Genomic DNA, 19,605 nt, shown 5'->3' on the forward strand with positions numbered 1-19,605 from the left:
GGACTTAACCTCCTGCAGAGTTGGGATGTCGTTTCCTATGGGTAATATGTCATTCACATATAGAACGAGGAAGCTTACTATACTCCCACTGGCTTTGACATATACACAAGATTCATCTTCGCTTCGTACAAATCCAAACTCTTTGACTTTCTCATCGAAGCAAAGATTCCATCTGCGAGACGATTGCTTAAGTCCATAAATGGACTTCTCAAGCTTACACACTCCATTCGGATGCTTCAGATCCACAAACCCCTCTGGCTGAGCCATGTAAACATCCTCAGCCAACTTCCCGTTAAGGAAAGCGGTCTTGACATCCATTTGCCAAATCTCATAATCATGTAATGCGGCAATCGCTAGCATCACTCTAATAGATTTTATCTTCGCAACTGGTGAGAAGGTCTCATCATAGTCAACTCCGGGAGTTTGAGTAAAGCCCTTCGCCACCAATCGCGCTTTATATGTGTGTACGTTTCCATCCACGTCGGTCTTCTTCTTGAAGATCCATTTGCACCCAACGGTCTTACGTCCGGGCACATTATCAACCAAATTCCAAACTTGGTTATCATACATGGATTGGATCTCGCTATCCATTGCCTCTTTCCATTTCGCAGACTCCGGGCCTGCCATGGCTTCCTTACAGCTATTAGGTTCATCAAGATTTATTAGTGTACCATCACTAATATACGTGTCCCCTTCAGTAGTAATATGAAAACCATAAAACTGGGGTAGAACTCTAACTCTATCGGAACGTCTAAGAGGTAAGGATTCGTCAATTGGTTCAACCGGAGTTTCCTCCTCGGGTTGAGTGCCAGCAGTAGAGGTTCCTTCATCTATCGACTCTTGAATCTCTTCAAGCTCGATTTGCCTCCCACTGTCTCCTTGGCCTATGAGTTCTTGCTCTCGGAAAACTCCTCTCCTCGCAATAAAGACAACATTGTCCTTCGGTCTATAGAAGAGATATCCATAGGATGTCTGCGGGTAGCCGACGAAAATACATCGCTCACTTCGAGGTTCGAGCTTGTCATGAGTATCTCGTCTCACGAAAGCCTCACAACCCCAAACCTTGATATGTGCCAACGAGGGAGCTTTCCCTGTCCACATCTCGTGAGGTGTTTTGGCAACCTTCTTAGTAGGGACTCAGTTAAGGATATGGGCGGCAGTCTCTAAGGCATACCCCCAAAAAGAGATAGGTAGTGAAGCACGACTCATCATAGAGCGAACCATATCCAATAAGGTTCGATTACGCCTTTCTGCCACACCATTCAACTGTGGTGTCCTAGGAGGCGTCAATTGCGAAACTATTCCACACTCCTTGAGATAATCGTGGAATTCAAGACTTAGGTACTCTCCTCCTCGATCGGATCGAAGCATCTTGATTTTCCTGCCCAATTTAATGAAAACCAAGCTAGGCTCTGATACCACTGATGGGTTTTAGCCATAAGAACTTTCCTATGTGCGCATGCAAAACCCTAATGCTTGGATCTAGGCTTTCTAATTAAACATGATTTGAATCCAAGAATTCTAATGACTATTTAGGTGTAATAACAATATTGAAACAGATCTAGAATCATACCTTTGAATTCCTTGTTGATCTTGTTGTCTTGGAGCTTCTAGAGTCACAATTGTCACTCCTCTAATGGCTTACAAACACCAAATAGCAAGGAGGATGATTTGGGAGAGAGGAGAGGGGAGGAAATCGGCCAGGGGTTCTATACTTCAGAAAAAGTACCGATTTCCTTATGCCATAGGGTCTATTTATACTTGTAGACTCCTTAAGGGTTACAACCTAAACCCTAATTGGATAATCTTCTCTTATGGCTATCCAAACCCATTCCTTAGATAACTCTTGGACGATTTGAAGCAATCCTTAGCTTCTAGAATCCGTCCAATCCATATCTATATGGATTTACAGTCTAAAGTTTAACTATCAAACAATTGACAGTTTATACCCTCTTATTTAATTAATCTCTTTAAGTCACCAAATTAATTCCAATTAATTCTATGACTTATATTAATCAAATAACAATATATTATTCTTTTATATTATTCTCATAATATACTAATAATATTTACTCTCTCTTAATAAATCATCCTATCAAGTTGCTATGGTGAAGGCAACCCAAAAGGACCATGCACAACCGGGTCAAATACTTGCCTAATATAGTTGCAGCCTTAGACACTATTCCAACATTATTTTGGTTATTGCCTATATGAAGTAAATTCAAGAATGGAAGTGGAAGTTATTTGAAGGGCTTTTTGGTAAATTTTATTAGTTGAAGGTGATTCTTACAGAAAGAAGTGGTATATCTTCATTAAGATTGCCAATCAATTGCCTAGAAGAAGGTAAATGGTTTGGACCATGAGTGTTAACCATTGCCGTCTTTACCAAATCCCCTGAAAGAAAATTGTAAAGTAAATAAAAAAGAAGAAGATTATCTTAATCAAATTCTAAGTTAAAATAAGTAAAATACCTAAAATGAAGCTTGTAAGATAAGGAATTGACCCATAATTATGTTCAATAGGAAGAGTCTTCATGAACCCTATTAATGGATGCAGTGATGATCTCTCATAAGCAGTTGTTGAAATGAAAAAAAATACTATGATAAAATTGAAATCACTGAAAAAATAAAAGAAATTGTGAAAAGAAACAAAAAGAATAATTAACCTGAGTTTTCTAGAATGATTATTAAGTCAATTGTAGGGTTACGAGAAGCAACTGCAAGTGCTAGTATTGCTCCAAAAGATTCTCCTACATGTGCCTGAAAACCACAAATAAACAAAGTGAATTACAAATTTGGTCCCTGAATTTGGATCTTTTCTCAAATTTGGTCCCAAAAGAAATCGGTTTGTAATTTTGATCCTTAAATCTGTTAAATTTTTAAGAGCATAGTTTTAAAATCATGTACGCTAGAATTTTGTTATTAAATTTAAGAAAAATTTACAAACATTGTTTTTGGTCCAAGGGCAAAATGGTCATTTTGGAAGAAAAAACATTTTAACAGTTGAGTAGTTAGAATTTCACAATTCAGGGGCCAATATGAAAGAAACATCAAAAGAAGGATCGATATTGTAATTGAAAGTACATTGCTACTTCTTGCATTACCTGTTTCAAAGCTCCAACATCATTGGTGCCATCACCACACATCAAAGTTACTCTCCTGGATGATTTAAAAGTTGTCATTATCAACTTTTTTTTGCTCTGGAGCCACCCTGGCAAATACATTGAAGTTGATTTTTTAAATAAAAACTCTAATATGAAATTGAAAAAGCAAATTAAAAAAACTAAGAGTTTGTTTCTTTTTTTTCTCCATTAAGTCTCGTAGACAAAAGATTTCCATACAAAATGCTTGTTTCTTTTCTAGACTGAATAAAATCATCTGAGTGAGAGCAAATGACCATTTTACCCTTGCATTCTAACAAATAGTTTTCACTCAGTGATACTTACCAAGTCATGTGATGATTTTTTCAATTCAGCCAAGACAGTAGTAGAATTTGCTTTGATAGGGCAATTAAACACTTGAACTTTATTTATATAACAAAAACATTTACTTCAAAATATATATATATATATATATATATATATATATATATATATATATATATATATATATATATATATATATATATATATATATATATAGGGAAGGGTTCAATGGAAAATGAACAATTAGGGCAACATATGCTGGAACCAATGATCAAGTGACACGTGTCCATTTCTTTATTCATAAGCAATGTACTATGGAAGTTATTTATGTAGTAATTCCAAAGTGATGTGTTGTCATGCTGGTTCCAACATGTGTTGCCCTAATTGTTTATTTTCCATATAACCCTCCCTATATATATATATATATATATATATATATATATATATATATATATATATAAAAGATATAAATAAAAAAATTCCCTGCCAAGCAAACATGTGACAGATAAATGATTTGTTGAAAAAAAATTCTATTTTTTTCCTTCCATAGTTCCATGTATGTTGAATTTTTCATAAACATGATTGATTCATAGAAACAGAAGAGTTAATTAGAAGAAAAAGAATGTGAAGTTATTAGGCAAGATATGAAGGTTGTTGTGAATAATATAAATAGAATTACAACAGGGTATTGAAGGTGGAGCTTTTGGTTATTCTGAAGGAATCATTGTTTGATAAGTTTGTTGATGAGCATGGAGTTGCTGATTTTGCTAGGATTAGCTGGATAAGTTTTCCAAAAGAAGCAAAACGGTTATTAACTTCACTCAACAAGCAATCAGAGAAACAACACAAAGACTGTTTCTCTGAAAAAGTATATACTACTATAGTATACATTTTCTTTCTAGGATAAAGTCTTGTGTTGTCTCGATAAATTATAAATAATAATAATATTGTATTATTTATTTATTTTACAGGAAATATTCAATTAGGCTAAACGGATTGGGATTAGTGAGGAAATTTTTGACAGGCTTGTGGAGATTATAAACACTGCTAGGTTTGTAACTAAAAATGGGCCAAAAACATATCAGGTAGCAACATACTTCCATTTAGCCCTAAAAAGTATGCATTTTTATAGTTGTTCACTCCAAAAGACATATTATACCTAGAACAAGTGATTGGAAGAATTTTTTAGTGACATAGTCTTCCTCATTGGAGTTTTCAAAAGCTAAGCTGAATTTGTAACACTTAAGAGTTTCAACCTTTTCCACTAAAAACACAATTAGAACATATGGACATGAATGGTTTATAAATAAAATAAAGAACAAAAATTAATCTTTAAACCAAATAACTTGACATACTTACCGTTTCCATTATGATTTCCATGACAACTACCATAAGAATCAATCTTGATATTTGACTTTTCAAGCCATTTTAGGGCTTGTAAGTGAAAGTTGCGAGAAGCACAATTTGAAATGAATGCAGCTGCCAATGCCTTTTCAGTTTTTGGTTGAACAGGAGCCATTATATCATATTTTTCCCAAGAAAAGTACCCAACTGGGACATCTGCGGAGAGACTCGTGGTCATAATTATGTCATATCCTACTCTGAAACATGATTATACATTGTTACAATTTCAATTTATGAAAATTATTGTTGGGTTTTGAGCATTCTAACACTCCTAAGTGTGCATGCAACCCTAAATACCTTGGATCTATGTTTTTCTCTATTATACATGCAAATATGAACTTTCCAAGGTATTCATCCTAACTAGCATAATAACATTGATTCATATGAATATATATGAAGTTAGAATTACATACCTCTTTGATGTAGAATGTCTTCATGAAGCTTGAGTGCCTAGTGCCCCAAGTGTGACACCTCAAATGGTTCACACAACACAAGATACACATGGAATGACTTGAGAGAAATTGGAACACTTCATAAAATCGGCTAGCCCTTTCTCTCACACATTAGTGCACAATTTCTTGAGCCATGGGATTCTTTTATATGGTAACTATTAGGGTTACACCATGTAACTCATAACTTTACCCATTCTTTATGCTCCATGGATTTTAACCTCCATGGAGTATCCATGGGTCACCCGATGGACTTAGTCCAACATAAGGAATCTTGGATCACAAGCCGACATATATATGAATGAATGATTTACACAGTCAACCCATATATTTAATTAGTCTTCTTTTGATCACTTAATTAATCCTAGATTAATTCTTGAACAATACTAATTAAATAATCTTATTAATATATTAGAACTTATAATATATTAACAAACCTTAAGTGTTATTTCTCTCATTATAGTCTATCCAAATGCATGATGCCATTTAACCCAAACGGACCATTCCGGGTCGGGTCAAGGCTTACCAATTATAGTTATGGGATTAGACATTAAACCAACAATTATAAGCAAGAAATGAATCATGCATCTTTGTAATCCGAGTTTTTGATGGCTTATCTCAGAGTGTGCTTACCTACCCTCGTGCCTTAGAGATCTCATTCCTAGGGAAGTAGTGAGCTGACTCCATTGACAGAAGAACAACAAAAGTCCCTTCCTCTTTATGTAATCCAAATGAAGCATCAACCTTCTTCTTCTTCTTCCGAAGGCTAAACTTGCATCCAACAGAACAGGACTTCCAATCCTTCATGAAAGCACCTTTTGAACTATCATTCATGTCATGTCATCACAGTAAGATCGCATACTTGAATCGTACGAAAAGGAACAACAATGGAAACATGCAATCGAAGAACTATGATACATGTAATTGTTGAAACACGTAAATAATGCTAATCACAGTCGAAATACAAACCTCCTCACGACCAGAGATAAGTACTAGTTCTATACGAAAATCTCTAGAATAAACTATAGAGTCTTCTCTCTCCAACCACTTCTCACAGCTTCCCCCCCCCCCCCCCCCCAACAGAGCGTGAAACATCCACTACGGCGGTAGACAAATCTGCTAAGGCGACATCATCAACGGGATCAAGGGAGAGTGATGAAAAAGAGGAGTTCGTGAACTGTAGGATCGATTCAACCCAAGAGTTGACAAGGTCAGGGTTCTTAATTAAGTCGAGTCTGGATAAGAGACCGATCTCATCTATAAAAACTAGGGCTAAGAACGGAGGCAGGAAATTGGTCAATTTCTTCTTTGAATTATCTGAATTATCTGAATTATGGACGTTGCTAGATGGCGGAGAAGATCCCTGATTTACGAGCTTTTTAAGAGGCTTGAACTCTTTGTCTAGGAAAGTTCAACTTGTTTTCCACTAAGAAGCTACACTAGTAGCTCTTGATTTCACTATACCTCCCAACGAATAAACCGTAGCATCAAACAGTTCCAATCAGAAATATATTATATATACATATCAATGAAATTAGAATTTTGGGGCTAGAGTTAGGGTTAGGGCTAGCAGCTATGAAATATAGCACACTGATTGTTGTTCAGAACGTGTTCATAGTTATGAAATCTGTAATGGAACTATAAATGGTGAAATGAGATCGAGAGGTGCTTGTTCAGCCTTAAGAACCCACACAATGCTTTTAGGGTTTCTTTTGATCGAAGAGGATTTCAAAACATACGAAGACGAAGAAGGAGAGTATCAGGCGGGGTTTTCAATTTTTTGGTATTTCATTCCCCGCTTGGCAATTAAAAAATTAAAGAATGCGCGTTGATGAAAAAAATATATAAAACGACAGTTCTACACGACGCACTGTTTTATAGTAGGCGCCCTCCGTGTTTTTAATTTTTTTTTGTTGGACACTAATTTTAGGGCACACATAAATGTGTGTCCTCTATGCTTCATATTTTGGAAAACTGACATCAATTTTTAGGGCACGCACAAATGCATGTCCTCTATTAGTGTGTGTCATTGATTGCGCGTCGTAAAAGGCTGTTTTTCTAGTAGTGATAGATTCTCGATATCCAACTCCCAATATGGAAACATTCAAAGTACATTCCTTTGAATCTCCTTCATGCATAAAAGTTTCTAATCTAGACATAGATTCTCGATATCCTCCTCCCAATCTGGAAACATTTTCATATTTGTCATACGACGACTCATTATTAATAGAATCATATCTAATCATAATAATTTCATTATGGTCCATTCGTTACTATACTTCCTGAAGGGTTTTGAGCATTCTAATATTCCTATGGTGTACATGCAACCCTAGAAACCTTGGATCTATGTTTTACTAAGATACATGCAAATTTGATTTTCCAAGGTTCTTAACCTAACTAGCATGGCATGGGGAACTTGAAACATAAAAGCTAGTAGAATAACATACCTTTCTTGTTCCTTGGATTCCTTAAGAACTTTGTGAGCCTAAAACCCCAAATGTGATGCCTGAAATGTTCCACACAACACCTGTTGAATCATAAAATTGACCCTCTTAAACTTGACCTACCGCAGCCTTACAAGATCCGCAGTCAAGTCAGTTCAGCTACCGCATCTGAAGTCATCATCATCTGCAGTTTACTATCTAGTCTTCTTAGTTTAGCTTTTTATATGTTTTATTTAAAACACTCTCTTTTATCCAGTATGCCTTGCATGGCTAGGTTTAGATAGTTGAACATGTGTAATCTTTGAGCCTCTATATATAGGACTCAATCTTTCTCATCAATATATAAGATAACACTTTGCTTCTCATATCTTACATTATTTCTCTCATCTCCCTTACTCGTAAAGATCACTATATCTAAATATCTTCTCTCTTCGGAGCAAGAGATTCTTGACTTAATCACTAAGTTTGATCTCACTTACTAACTTGGCCTAAATGCATTCCTTGTTAAGAAACAACTTATTTGTATACTTGATATAACACCTGCTGTCATTTATATTTCCTTACATTTCTGCACCTAACTCTCTAATTATCTAACTCTAAATTATTATTATTGTTGAGCTTTTAGATCCTTTTGAGATAAACTATTCCGCAACTATACTTGTTCTAACGTTTGTTCAAGTATGTCTCAAGTTTTTCTCTCAACAACACCACTGTTGGATTAGTGTCTAAGTCCACAACTATTTTGGTATGTACTTGACCCGATGGTGCATGGTCCTTTTGGGTTGCCTTCACCAAAGCAACTTGATAGGATGAATTATGGAGATAGAGGATTAATTATGATTTATTAATATATTATGAGAATAATATATTAAAGGAGATATCATATTGTTTAATTAATATTAGTCAATAATTAATTAAGAATTAATTTTGTAGCTAAAAGAGATTAGTTAAACTTAGGGGACTAGAACTATCAATTGTGTGATAGTTGAATATTGGGCTAATGGACTCCATATCAGAGGAGTGGACAAATTCTATGGGGAAACCCATTAGAAATCGTCCAAGGCCTTTAAGGAGGGAGTCCATGGGTTGCTTAGGGCCTAAGCAGTCAAATTAGGGTTTCCTTGTTAGATAACCCTAATAGCCTCACTATTTAAGGACCCCCTAGGGCACCAAAAACGTGGCTAAGAGTTTCCTTAGGGTTTTTAGACGTTTTTAGTGCCTCTCCTCTTCTCCTTCTTCATCCTCTTGCTCTTGGTGTTTGTGAGCCATTAGAGGTGTGACATTTGTGACATTAAGCTTTCAGAAGCCAATTACAAGGAGGAATTAAGATTGTTATTCCTACATAACAATCAAGGTATGATCTAAACCCTAATTCATATGTTAATATCATTATTGTATGCTAGATCTAGGGTTTATGGCTTTGGATGATTATTGCATGCTCATTAGACAAACTAGATCCAAAGCTTTAGGGTTTGCATGTACACCATAGGAATGATGTAGTGCTCAAAACCCATCAGTAATATCAGAGCCTAGGGCTGTTTGTTGATGAATTTGTTGCATATTTGATCATTTTGTGTCTGAAAATCGTTTTTATTGCTCTCTGCCTAACTGACTCTGTGAATCAGTGGATGAACTCGGCGAGTCAGGCCGACTCGGCGAGTCCAGTCCCTGACTCAGCGAGTCCCAGGGTCAGACAGAGGGAAAATCGGGATTTTATGCTCTTTTTGCTATGGGATAATTACCAAGACGATTTTTATTGATAAGATTCAGATTTTTATGATATTGGGTGATTATCCTTGTCAAAATAAAAGATAATTTCATATTAATTGAATTATTATTTCCTTATATGATAAAATTTGATTTTTTTGATGAATTATCTTGCATGAAATCGGATTAGGTCAAAATTAGATAGCCACCAATTAATTGTTAATTGATATTATTTGTATTTTGATCTAGAATACTCTTGATAATGTTTTGAAAAGTTTCAAAATTTGCCCTCAAATTTTGGAATTTAAATTTTTGATGAAAAGTTTAATTTTGAAATATTTAAATTATAAACCCTAATGTTTTGAAATGTTTCAAGACTTGCCCTCAAGTTTTGGAATTTAAAATTGTTTGATAAAAAGTTTAACTTTTGAAATTTTAAATTCTTAAACCCTAGTTTTTTGAATAAGTTCAAATTACACCCTCATGGTTTTATTAAGTTAATTAAAATTGTAATTAAAACAGAGTCAATAAATCCATAGTGATATGGTTTATATTTAATTAAATTAAAAGTGTAATTTATTAAATTATACCATCTAGTATTTTAAAAGTGTAAAATACACCCTTATACTATATATAACATAAAAAGTCTAATATTATATATGTATAACTTAAACTGCTAGTCTTACCGTTAGTATGTCTCATTCACGAAGCCGATCTATAAGGGGGGTATAAGGTTATGACCTATAAAATGGCCGTTTAATGGGTGTCCACTCTCACCCACCGCTTCCTTGATTGGAGGACGGTCGTTAGCCGAACGGGTAGGATAGGGCAAACCCTTTCCATTAAAAGTATAATGAATTATAAAGTAACTAAATGCTTTTACAAAAATTCCCAATCTTAGTTACTTTAGGCAAAAGTGAATTTGATGCAATTCCATGAAATTACACTTTGTACCCTTGCTAAGACATTAGTGGAGCGTGTGTGGTTAATCGGCACACTAAATGAGTTCTAAGCAAAGGTATCGAAGGGTGACTCGATGTTTGTCATAGTTCGGTAGAGCGTGTGTGGTTAACCGGCACATCGAATAGGTGACTGTAACATTGGGGGCACCATGTAACCTTGCATGGTTATTCACACCCTGTTTTGTGATCCTCGACATCCCAGTCACATATCGAGGGGCATATCGAGATTTAAACATGCCATTGAAAAGCTCAATGAATCTCAAAGGATCTAGGAGTTTTCAATACATTTAAAACTTAATCTCTTTTTCATTTTTCATGGTGGAAAATTAGTAATTCGTCATTCACTTACCTTCAAATGTACTGCAATTTGGGTTACGACATCCCTCTCCCAAGTTGTAGAGTATTGTGTTGGGTCGTAGCCTTAATATCTCATTTGGGTGATTTATTAAGGACTCAATCAATCAACTAACTTTATTTTTCTCCCATTTTGTAGATGTCTGAATCTAACCTAGTTCTTCTCGAATCCCACGGAAAAGGTTTTCCTGCTCAAAGTGAATGTTTGTTACACAATGAAGGTGAAAGATCGATCCCTACATTGTGGACTAGCTTGGTTTCACTTCCTCCACCTCCTCCTGTTGTTCTCCCAAACCAACAAGATCGAAGAATTGAAAAGTTCAAAATTACTCAAGCCCTATTGGTAATAAAACATGAAGATGGAAAATTCGTGTGTGCTCACGTCCTAGGGATGAAATCGCACATCGATAGGTTGACAATGTTGGGTGCATCTTTTCCAAAGAAGTTGGTTGTAGACTGGGTTCTTCAGTCACTCCCTAAATCATATGATAAGTTCATAAGAGAGTATTATATGATGGATCTGGACGCGACCCTCATTGACCTAACTTACATGCTTATTGCTGCTGAATCAGAAATGATTTGGCAAAGTAATGGAGCATATTTCTCTGGTAATTCAACCAACCATGCTTCCGTGGTCACTCTAGGAGAAGCCACCTATTTCTGCTGCCAAGAGAAAGGGCATTGGATACAAAGCTTCCTAGAGGACTTGAAGAATCTAAAAGATGGGAGAGTCAAGAAGTATGGCTCTACTTTCAGGTAAAATCCACTATCTAACTCCATTAAGTTCCTATTCATTGATTCTTAATACATAATGTGATAAGATTACATTTGAATGTTTTGCAAGATCAAAGAAAATAGAGGAAGCTTGATGGAAGAGCAAGGTGAGTCTGATCACGTAGAAATGGATCATGATCGCATGGATTCAAAGATCAGTTTTTGAGCTAGGAAGTTATGATAGATTTGTTAGGAATATTTGATTACATAGTTTTTCAGTTGATTTTGCATTGTAAGGACGTGTTTTCCGCTACTTTTATGAGTAAAATAAATTTTGGTTTGACTTATTTATTTATATCCTTGCAATGAAATCGTAGTGGAAAATTGATGTCTGTGTATTTCTATAATAAATGGATGTGATTCTTAGTTATATTATTTATGGAAATTTTCTTAGAAAGGAAAGATTCCCATCACCCAAGTTTCAATTGGACAGAATCTTGGAATGATATGATTTGAATCATGTGATGTATGGAAATCTTGATACTTCTAAATTTTAAGACTAATTCCTTGACAAAGAGTCAAGTGAAGGACTAGGAGAATAGGTTCACAATGTTGTGCACCAGCTAAGTCCGTCATAAATAACAATAAGATTATTCGTCGTATTTACTAAAGGATTGGTGAATGCGGTTATGCTTATAGGATTAAGCATGATTTTGAACCATTGAAAAGTTTCAATGAATGGCAGAACGAATAATAAGAATCATTTAGGCAGAAAGATAAGAAGTTTCTCCAATCTAAGAAGAAGGGAGGGTACTTCTGTATCAAGTTTTATGATTGTCTTAATTGTAAATAACCATATTACAATTCATCCTCTAAGGACACCTTATTGCACTAGTTTGGCTAAGAAGAGGAATCAGGAATTGCTATAGTGGTTAAGTCGTTAAGATAAATCATACTTCGTTCCAATATCGAATATTAAAATTATGATTGTTGCATTGAGTGACACATCTTAAGTAGCTTTGTAACACTTATCAATTGTGGAATAGAGAAAGTTTTCATATTCATACACATTTGGGATTTGTAAGTTGTGATGTCTTGAAGAAGACTAGAACAAATTAAATTAAGTGTTAGTCTTGATAGAATTTCGCACTAACTCCTGAATATTTGTTTTGTCAAGGAATGTTTCTTGAAAAGAGAATCATATATGTCAAGAGGTCAATGGGAGTATAAATGATCTTGAAAAGCTTCAAGAACAAATCAAGAATAAACCTAATCAATGATCACTAGCATACGACTTGAAGTTTACAACCTATCGTGTTGACATATTCTCGTTTCTGTGCCATTCCAGTTTGGTTAACTATGCATATGAGTTCTACGAGTTCTCAATGGGTTACATAGGAGCAAGGCACCTTGATCAATGGAAAGTGCATTGAAAGATAGGGGTGAGTTGCTCAATGACTTGGAAGCTATGGTGGGACCCTTGATGGCAAGAAATCAAAGATTAAATAAGTTCAATCCATATGAGTTGGATTTGTCACAATCATTATCTTACGATTATGGTTATGACAAATGCACATGGATAGGAACGCATACACCACAAAAATCTAAGTGTCATAAGGTTTCTCTCCTTCATGAAAATGATTGTGAGGAAATGCTTTCACTAAGAAAGATTTTGAAGATAGTAGTATGTAATTTGCATTTCTCGAATTTGATTATGACTACGACATGCCTCTTTATAGTTCGAATTGTGAGATTTGGCAAATCAGTTTAAACATTCGAGACTTATTGCTATATGTTCTAGAATTGTTTAGACACACATATGGATTATCTAAGGAAACGTATATGAGTTTAAGAAGCTTAGATAAAGTTTTATCGAAGCATCTAGTATTAGAAATATGAACTTAAGAAATTCAATAAGCATTGTTTTTTTCTAGAAGTTCAGATGATTTCTGAATACATGTCAAAGCTAGTGGGAGCGTAAGTGTTATGCTGGTATGGATATAATCACCATGTTAGTGGGATCATGTGACACCCAAATTTTTTTTTTTTTTTTTTTTGCAAAAATTTTGAACTTTTAAAACCCATCTTAAATTAAATTAAAACAACTGAAATAGTCATAACATAATCCATCAACTTAATAACCATATAAAATAAGTGCGGAAGTAATAATAATAATAAGGTCCCAACAAAATAACTAGTAGCGATGTCCCGATGCTCCATGTCAAGCCTTAGCCTCTTTAATCTTAACACCTGAAAAGTTATAAGGGAAAAATGTAAGCATGAAGCTTAGTGAATTCAAACACAGACATTGTACTAACATTCATATTTACTAGCCCTAATCCATTTTCCAATTATAATGATAAAGGCAAAGAACGAATCAATGTCTATATTACGAGAAGGACTTGTAGGTTTGAACCGCACCGGGAAGATCCCGTATCATTTGGCCCTAATCACCGCACCTCACGAAGAGTATTACGTTGGTGATCTTACCTACCCACCGCACCGGTAAATCTGTATCCTTTGGTGGTGTCCCCATATCCATAATTAGTTACATACAGTACACATGTACGAATTAAAACAATACTTATATAGTATAAATTCAAATAATCACACATGAGCTAACTAGCAAACACAATCATCAATACAAAGGTGTGAGAGAACTCACCTTGAGTGAGTATTAAGGATGGCTAACAATCAAATAATGCTACCAAGCTTGAGCAAACTTCAAAACCCCGCCTAAGAAGGACTAAAGGTTAGAAACGAGAAGTAATGAAGCTATGAGTTGAGAAAAGAGTAATCACAGCAAGGTCTCTAAAACAGACCTGCTGTTCAAAACGGATTTACTCCAAAATCTAAAACAGAAACATAGCTTTAACTAAATTTTATAGGAAACTATGACTGCTCAGGATTCCATAACTATAAAGAACTCATTCTAACTCCAAAAGATGAATTAAATATGAATTTTACAAAATGGTGTATCACTTCTGTCTCCAACAATACAATCAAGTGATGTTGGCCAATTCTACCCAACTTGTGAGTAGAATTCGTCCAAAATAAAATTAAGAGAAGTAAAGGACATACAAGTGAAAGTCTCAGAGTTGGAATTGAATGAAAAGCATCTCTCAAACTCCAGATATAAAATTCACATTGTGGACAATCACAGCACTAGCAAAAGCTGGTGACTGCCCACTGACCTGGAGTGTGGATCCATTCTAACCAATTTATAATTGGAAATAACACCCCATATTCTCCAGATCTTAAATTCATAATATAAGCAACATATAGAAACTTGGAACACTCTGGATCCTTTTCCAAGCCTTAGAAATGATGAAAACAAAATGACATATCAGAACAGACCCGGATCAGACCTAACAGCAAAGATGCCATTCTTTCACATAGATAAAGCCCTTATCAGTGAGGTTGGCCTTCTTAAGATAGTTAGCCAACTCAATTTGTGAACTTTTGGAACTGGTTTGGGGTCCGTTTGAGTTCTAGAGCTCCAGATATGATTTTTACAAAATGACTACAGATCTGATGGAAAACAGAATCGTAGCCACCCGTGATTCCTTTTTGGCTTATCCATCCTTCTCCTTTTGAAACACACTTTAAGATGTGTTCATCATCCCAATTCAGTCCCCATGATATGGTGGTACTAAAAAGGGTTAGGGATCATTAGGATTTCATTTAGCCACAAGGATGTAATAATAATCAACATGAAAATAAACATAAGCACATAAAATCATCATTCTCCCTTTTAGGGTTTCCATGATCTTTTTGCCACATGTAATCCCCTAGATCCATCATCCACCATATATGGGGTGAAGATAGGATCTTGAGTTGATGTATAACATACAATTACAAATAAAATAAGAAGGAGAAGAGGTGAAGATGAAATCATAAAACTAGAACAAGGTTATGAATCAAGTTGTAAGAAAGGATAAGGAGGTTCATACCAATACGAATCAAGGCTGGAAATGAACAAGAATTAAGCTCCAAACAGCCCCTTGGCTGCTCTTGATCCCAAAGAGAGAGAGAGGGACGATTTTTGAGAGAGAGGGAGGGTTTAGAGTGTTTTCCTTGTGTGTGTTCCAAATGATTCAATTTACACATTAAGTACTATTAACTAGATGGACTTTGCAAATAGGCCCATAGCCCATGGACTTCAATAAAAGGAGTTTACTAGATGATCAAAAGAGTCCATTAACATAAGAAATCAGACATTGGTTGAATAAATTAACCCAATGTTACAAGGATAATTAAATTAAAATAACCAAACGTACCGAGAAAACCCGGGATGTTACAGATCATGACAATTATTGTAAGTTGCAAGTTGGCAATATTAATTATAGAAAACAAAAGTTTCAATTTGCAAAGTTGCAATGTTGAAAAGTTGTTTTTCTATAATTAAAGGAGAGAATTTTATACTTCTTTTCGAAATCTAAGAGCTTAGATCGAGAAATTTTAATCAAATTTAGTCAAATATATGAATTGCATTCTCAAAATACGATTATGATTACGGCATCCCTTTTTATAATTCGAGTTTTGAGAACTTGGCAAATAGAAATATTATGGCAAAAGACTGGTAAAGTATCACGTCTTTATGTAAGACATTATGCTTCGTGTTCCATACGCTTCGGGTATAGGATCAATCACATATGCTATAATAATCGATCGTTGTTAAATTTTTCCAAATGCCTAGGGAATTAAGAGGGAAAAAGGACTGGAATCGGACATGACTAAGTTTATTAAGCAACTATCAAAGAAAAAACTAATGTTCGACAAGGATTGGTCGCTTATGAGCAGCGAGAAGTATAGTAATAGATGGACCATATCGACATTATTATGAATAGATAAGACTCTATTTAGAATGAGTTGTCATATGGAAAATATGGAAATGTTTCCTTATTGGGAGTTGGACATTAAGAATCTATGTTTAGATTAGAAACTTGTATGTAAGAAGGATGTTCAAATGAATGTACTTTGAATATGAGACTTCATGACTATGGAATTGTCTAGTAACGATCTCCAATAGAGTGCTTTGCAATTTCATTGGAAAAGTCTTGGTGACTTTGGCGTTGTGATATTATGAAAGGACCATTGCATAAATTGTTAGAATCTAACATATTCTAGTAGTGGTGAGAATTTTGTATTCTTGCACTAATGGGTTAGGAATTGTGAAATGAGCATCATTGGAAATGTGTTCATTTGATCTATTTCACAAAGTAAAGACCATAGGAAAACATAGTGTGCATGTTATGAGCATGGGACAATTATTGTTATAATTCAAGTAAGAAGTTGATTACCCGAAACAACAAATAATGAGTAATCAATATGGTGATAAATAAAAGGTGTTTTACTTATACTCAAAAATTTGAGGCCATATAGGATTAGTATTATTCTTGTGTTTCAATTTGCATGTTTTGACTTCCCGAATAATAAGATTATTCAAACCCTCCACAATCGCTCATTCTTTAGAAGTAGGAATGAATGAACACTGTCATGAATCCATCTATAGATTGACTAAAGCGTTTAGTCATAGCACAAGTTTGCTATAGAGTTCATGAGTGCTGCTATAAGATTAGAGTATTGGATTAAAACCCACACACACTTGGATCGCTTCATGGATTTTATCACGAGTGATTGGTGAGACGATAATATATTATATTCTTGGAACCAAGATGTGTGAGTTGTATCTTGCAAATCGTTTGCACATTGACAATATGTAAACGCATCAATAACTTGGTGTTATAAAACGTATTGTTCCGTGTGATTCAGTAAGTGAGTACAAGCAATCATTGAATCGAAGTTTATTCATTCCTTTTACCCAAAGTGGGATAAGAGCGATATATGTGGGCCCCTCGATGATTTAGTGATGACACCTAAAGTGCTTGGCCAAGCCAGGACTAAGTTGATGTGTTTAATTGTAGTCTGTTGTCAGTCGTCATAAATCGGAAATCGGGAAACAACACATAGACTGAGAGAATGATTTAAATTCATGTCTCACATCTATACGATATCTAGAATGGAGGAATATATGATACCTTTGTTGGAATAGTGTCTAAGGCTGTAACTATATTTTGCAAGTATTTGACCCGGTTGTGCATGGTCCTTTTGGGTTGCCTTCACCATAGCAACTTGACAGGATGATTTATTATGAGAGAAGAAATATTATTAATATATTATGAGAATAATATAAGGAATAATAATGTTGTTATTTGATTAATATAAGTCATAAATTAATTAGGAATTAATTTGGTGACTTAAAGAGGTTAATTAAATAAATGGGCATAAACTGTCAAATGTGTGATAATTATATTTTGGGCTATGAATCCTTAAGGATAAGAAGGTGGACGATTTTAGGGTTTGGAAGAGCCTAGAAATCGTCCAAGGCCTAGTCCATAGGGATCATTGGATTGCTTAGGGCCTAAGTTATTCAATTAGGGTTTAAGGTGTAACCCTAGTAGCCAATAGTATATATAGACCCTTTGGGTGGAGGAAATCGACACTCTTGCATCTCAAGAAACCCTAGAGCCGATTTTCTCATCGTCCTCTCTCTCTCTCTCTCTCTCTCTCTCTATTATCATCCTCTTGCAAGTTGGTGTTTGTAAGCCATTAGAGGAGTGACAATTGTGACTCTAAGCTCCAAGGACAAGAAGATTCAAGCAAGCAATTCAAGGTAATCCTTTAGATCTGTTTTTCATTTGTAATGATTTGAATGTTTCTTTAGATCTATCAATCAAAGTCTTGGATACATTGCATGTTCAATTCAGAAACCTAGATCGAAGCATTAGGGTTTGTATGTGCACATAGGAATGTTCTTATGGCTTAAACCCATTAGTGGTATCAGAGCCTTGATTGGTTTCTATTGAATTGATGCATTGGTTGATTGCTTGTTGTTTGAAAAAATCGTTTTTGTCCATCTGCCTAATGAACTCGGCGAGTACCACAGTGTACTCGGCGAGTCCAGTGTGGTACTCGGCGAGTTCGAGCGTCAGATGGAGCTAGTTTCGGGATTTCTTGTTGTTTTTCTTATGGAAACTTGCCTTAATCTTTATGGGTCAATAAAATTCGAATTTTAGCATATATGTGAGTATATTCTTGACCTAACAAAAGATATTTACCAATTAGTTGAATAATAATTTCCTTATATGATATTAATTTATTATTTTAATTAAATTGGTGAATTGTTTTGCAAGAAACATTTAAATAAATCGAATATGGATAATTATGAGATTAAATGGTTAATTTAAATTATTTGTTATTTGATCCCTTATGTTTGAAAAGTTTAAAACTTGTCCTCAAGTTTTGAAATTTAAGTTTTGTGATTAAAAGTTTAATTTGGACAATTTAAATTTCAAACCCTAGAATTTTACAAGTTTAAAATTCAACCCTATACTACTATATAATTACAAGCTTTATATATATATATATATATATATATATATATATATATATATATATATATATATATATATATATAATTAAAATGCTAGTCTTACCGTTAGTAGACCTCATTCACGAAGCCGGTCTATAAGGTGGGTATAAGGTTGTTGCCTATAAAATGGCGCTTAATGGGTGTACACTTACACCCACCGCTTGCTTGATCGGTGGAGGGTCGTTAGCCGAACAGGTAGGATAGGGCAACCCTATCTTCTCATTAAAAGTATAATATTAAATACAAAGTAACTACATGTTTTTCAAATTCCCAATCCTAGTTACTTTAGGAAAAGTGAATTGATGCAAACCCATGAAATTACACTTTGCACCCTTGCTAAGAAGTTAGTGGAGCGTGTGTGGTTTACCGGCACACTAATTGGTTCTAAGCAAAGGTGGCAAAGGGTGATTCATTGTTTATCATAGTTCGGTGGAGCGTGTGTGGTTTACCGGCACATCGAATAGGTGATTGTAACAATGAAGGCACCGTGTAGATTTGCATGGTTATTCACACCCACTTTGTGATCCTCGGCATCCCAGTCACAAACGAGAGGGGCATATCGAGATTTAAACATGCCATTGAAAAGTTCAATGAATCTCATCGAAATCTAGGAATTCTCAATACATTTAGAACTTAAGGTTATGTTTTCATGGTGGAGAATTAGTGAATCGTCATTCACTTACCTTCAAATTGTTTGCATGTTGGATTACAG

At 34.9% G+C, this 19,605-nt stretch overlaps 1 protein-coding gene across 1 annotated transcript; it reads right to left on the reverse strand.

Annotated features, from left to right (window-relative positions):
• Positions 1-2,269: 2,269 nt before the first annotated feature.
• LOC111880602 (glycoprotein 3-alpha-L-fucosyltransferase A) lies at positions 2,270-6,765 on the reverse strand. The gene is given in 9 exon segments (XM_052770787.1): positions 2,270-2,394; positions 2,666-2,759; positions 3,104-3,210; positions 4,584-4,688; positions 4,784-5,025; positions 5,915-6,078; positions 6,247-6,363; positions 6,365-6,640; positions 6,742-6,765. Coding segments are annotated over 9 exon segments (1,254 nt in total).
• Between the last annotated feature and the right edge of the window lie 12,840 nt (positions 6,766-19,605).

This window comes from Lactuca sativa, chromosome 4 (genome assembly GCF_002870075.4).
Source record: "Lactuca sativa cultivar Salinas chromosome 4, Lsat_Salinas_v11, whole genome shotgun sequence".
Classification (NCBI taxonomy): Eukaryota; Viridiplantae; Streptophyta; class Magnoliopsida; order Asterales; family Asteraceae; genus Lactuca; species Lactuca sativa.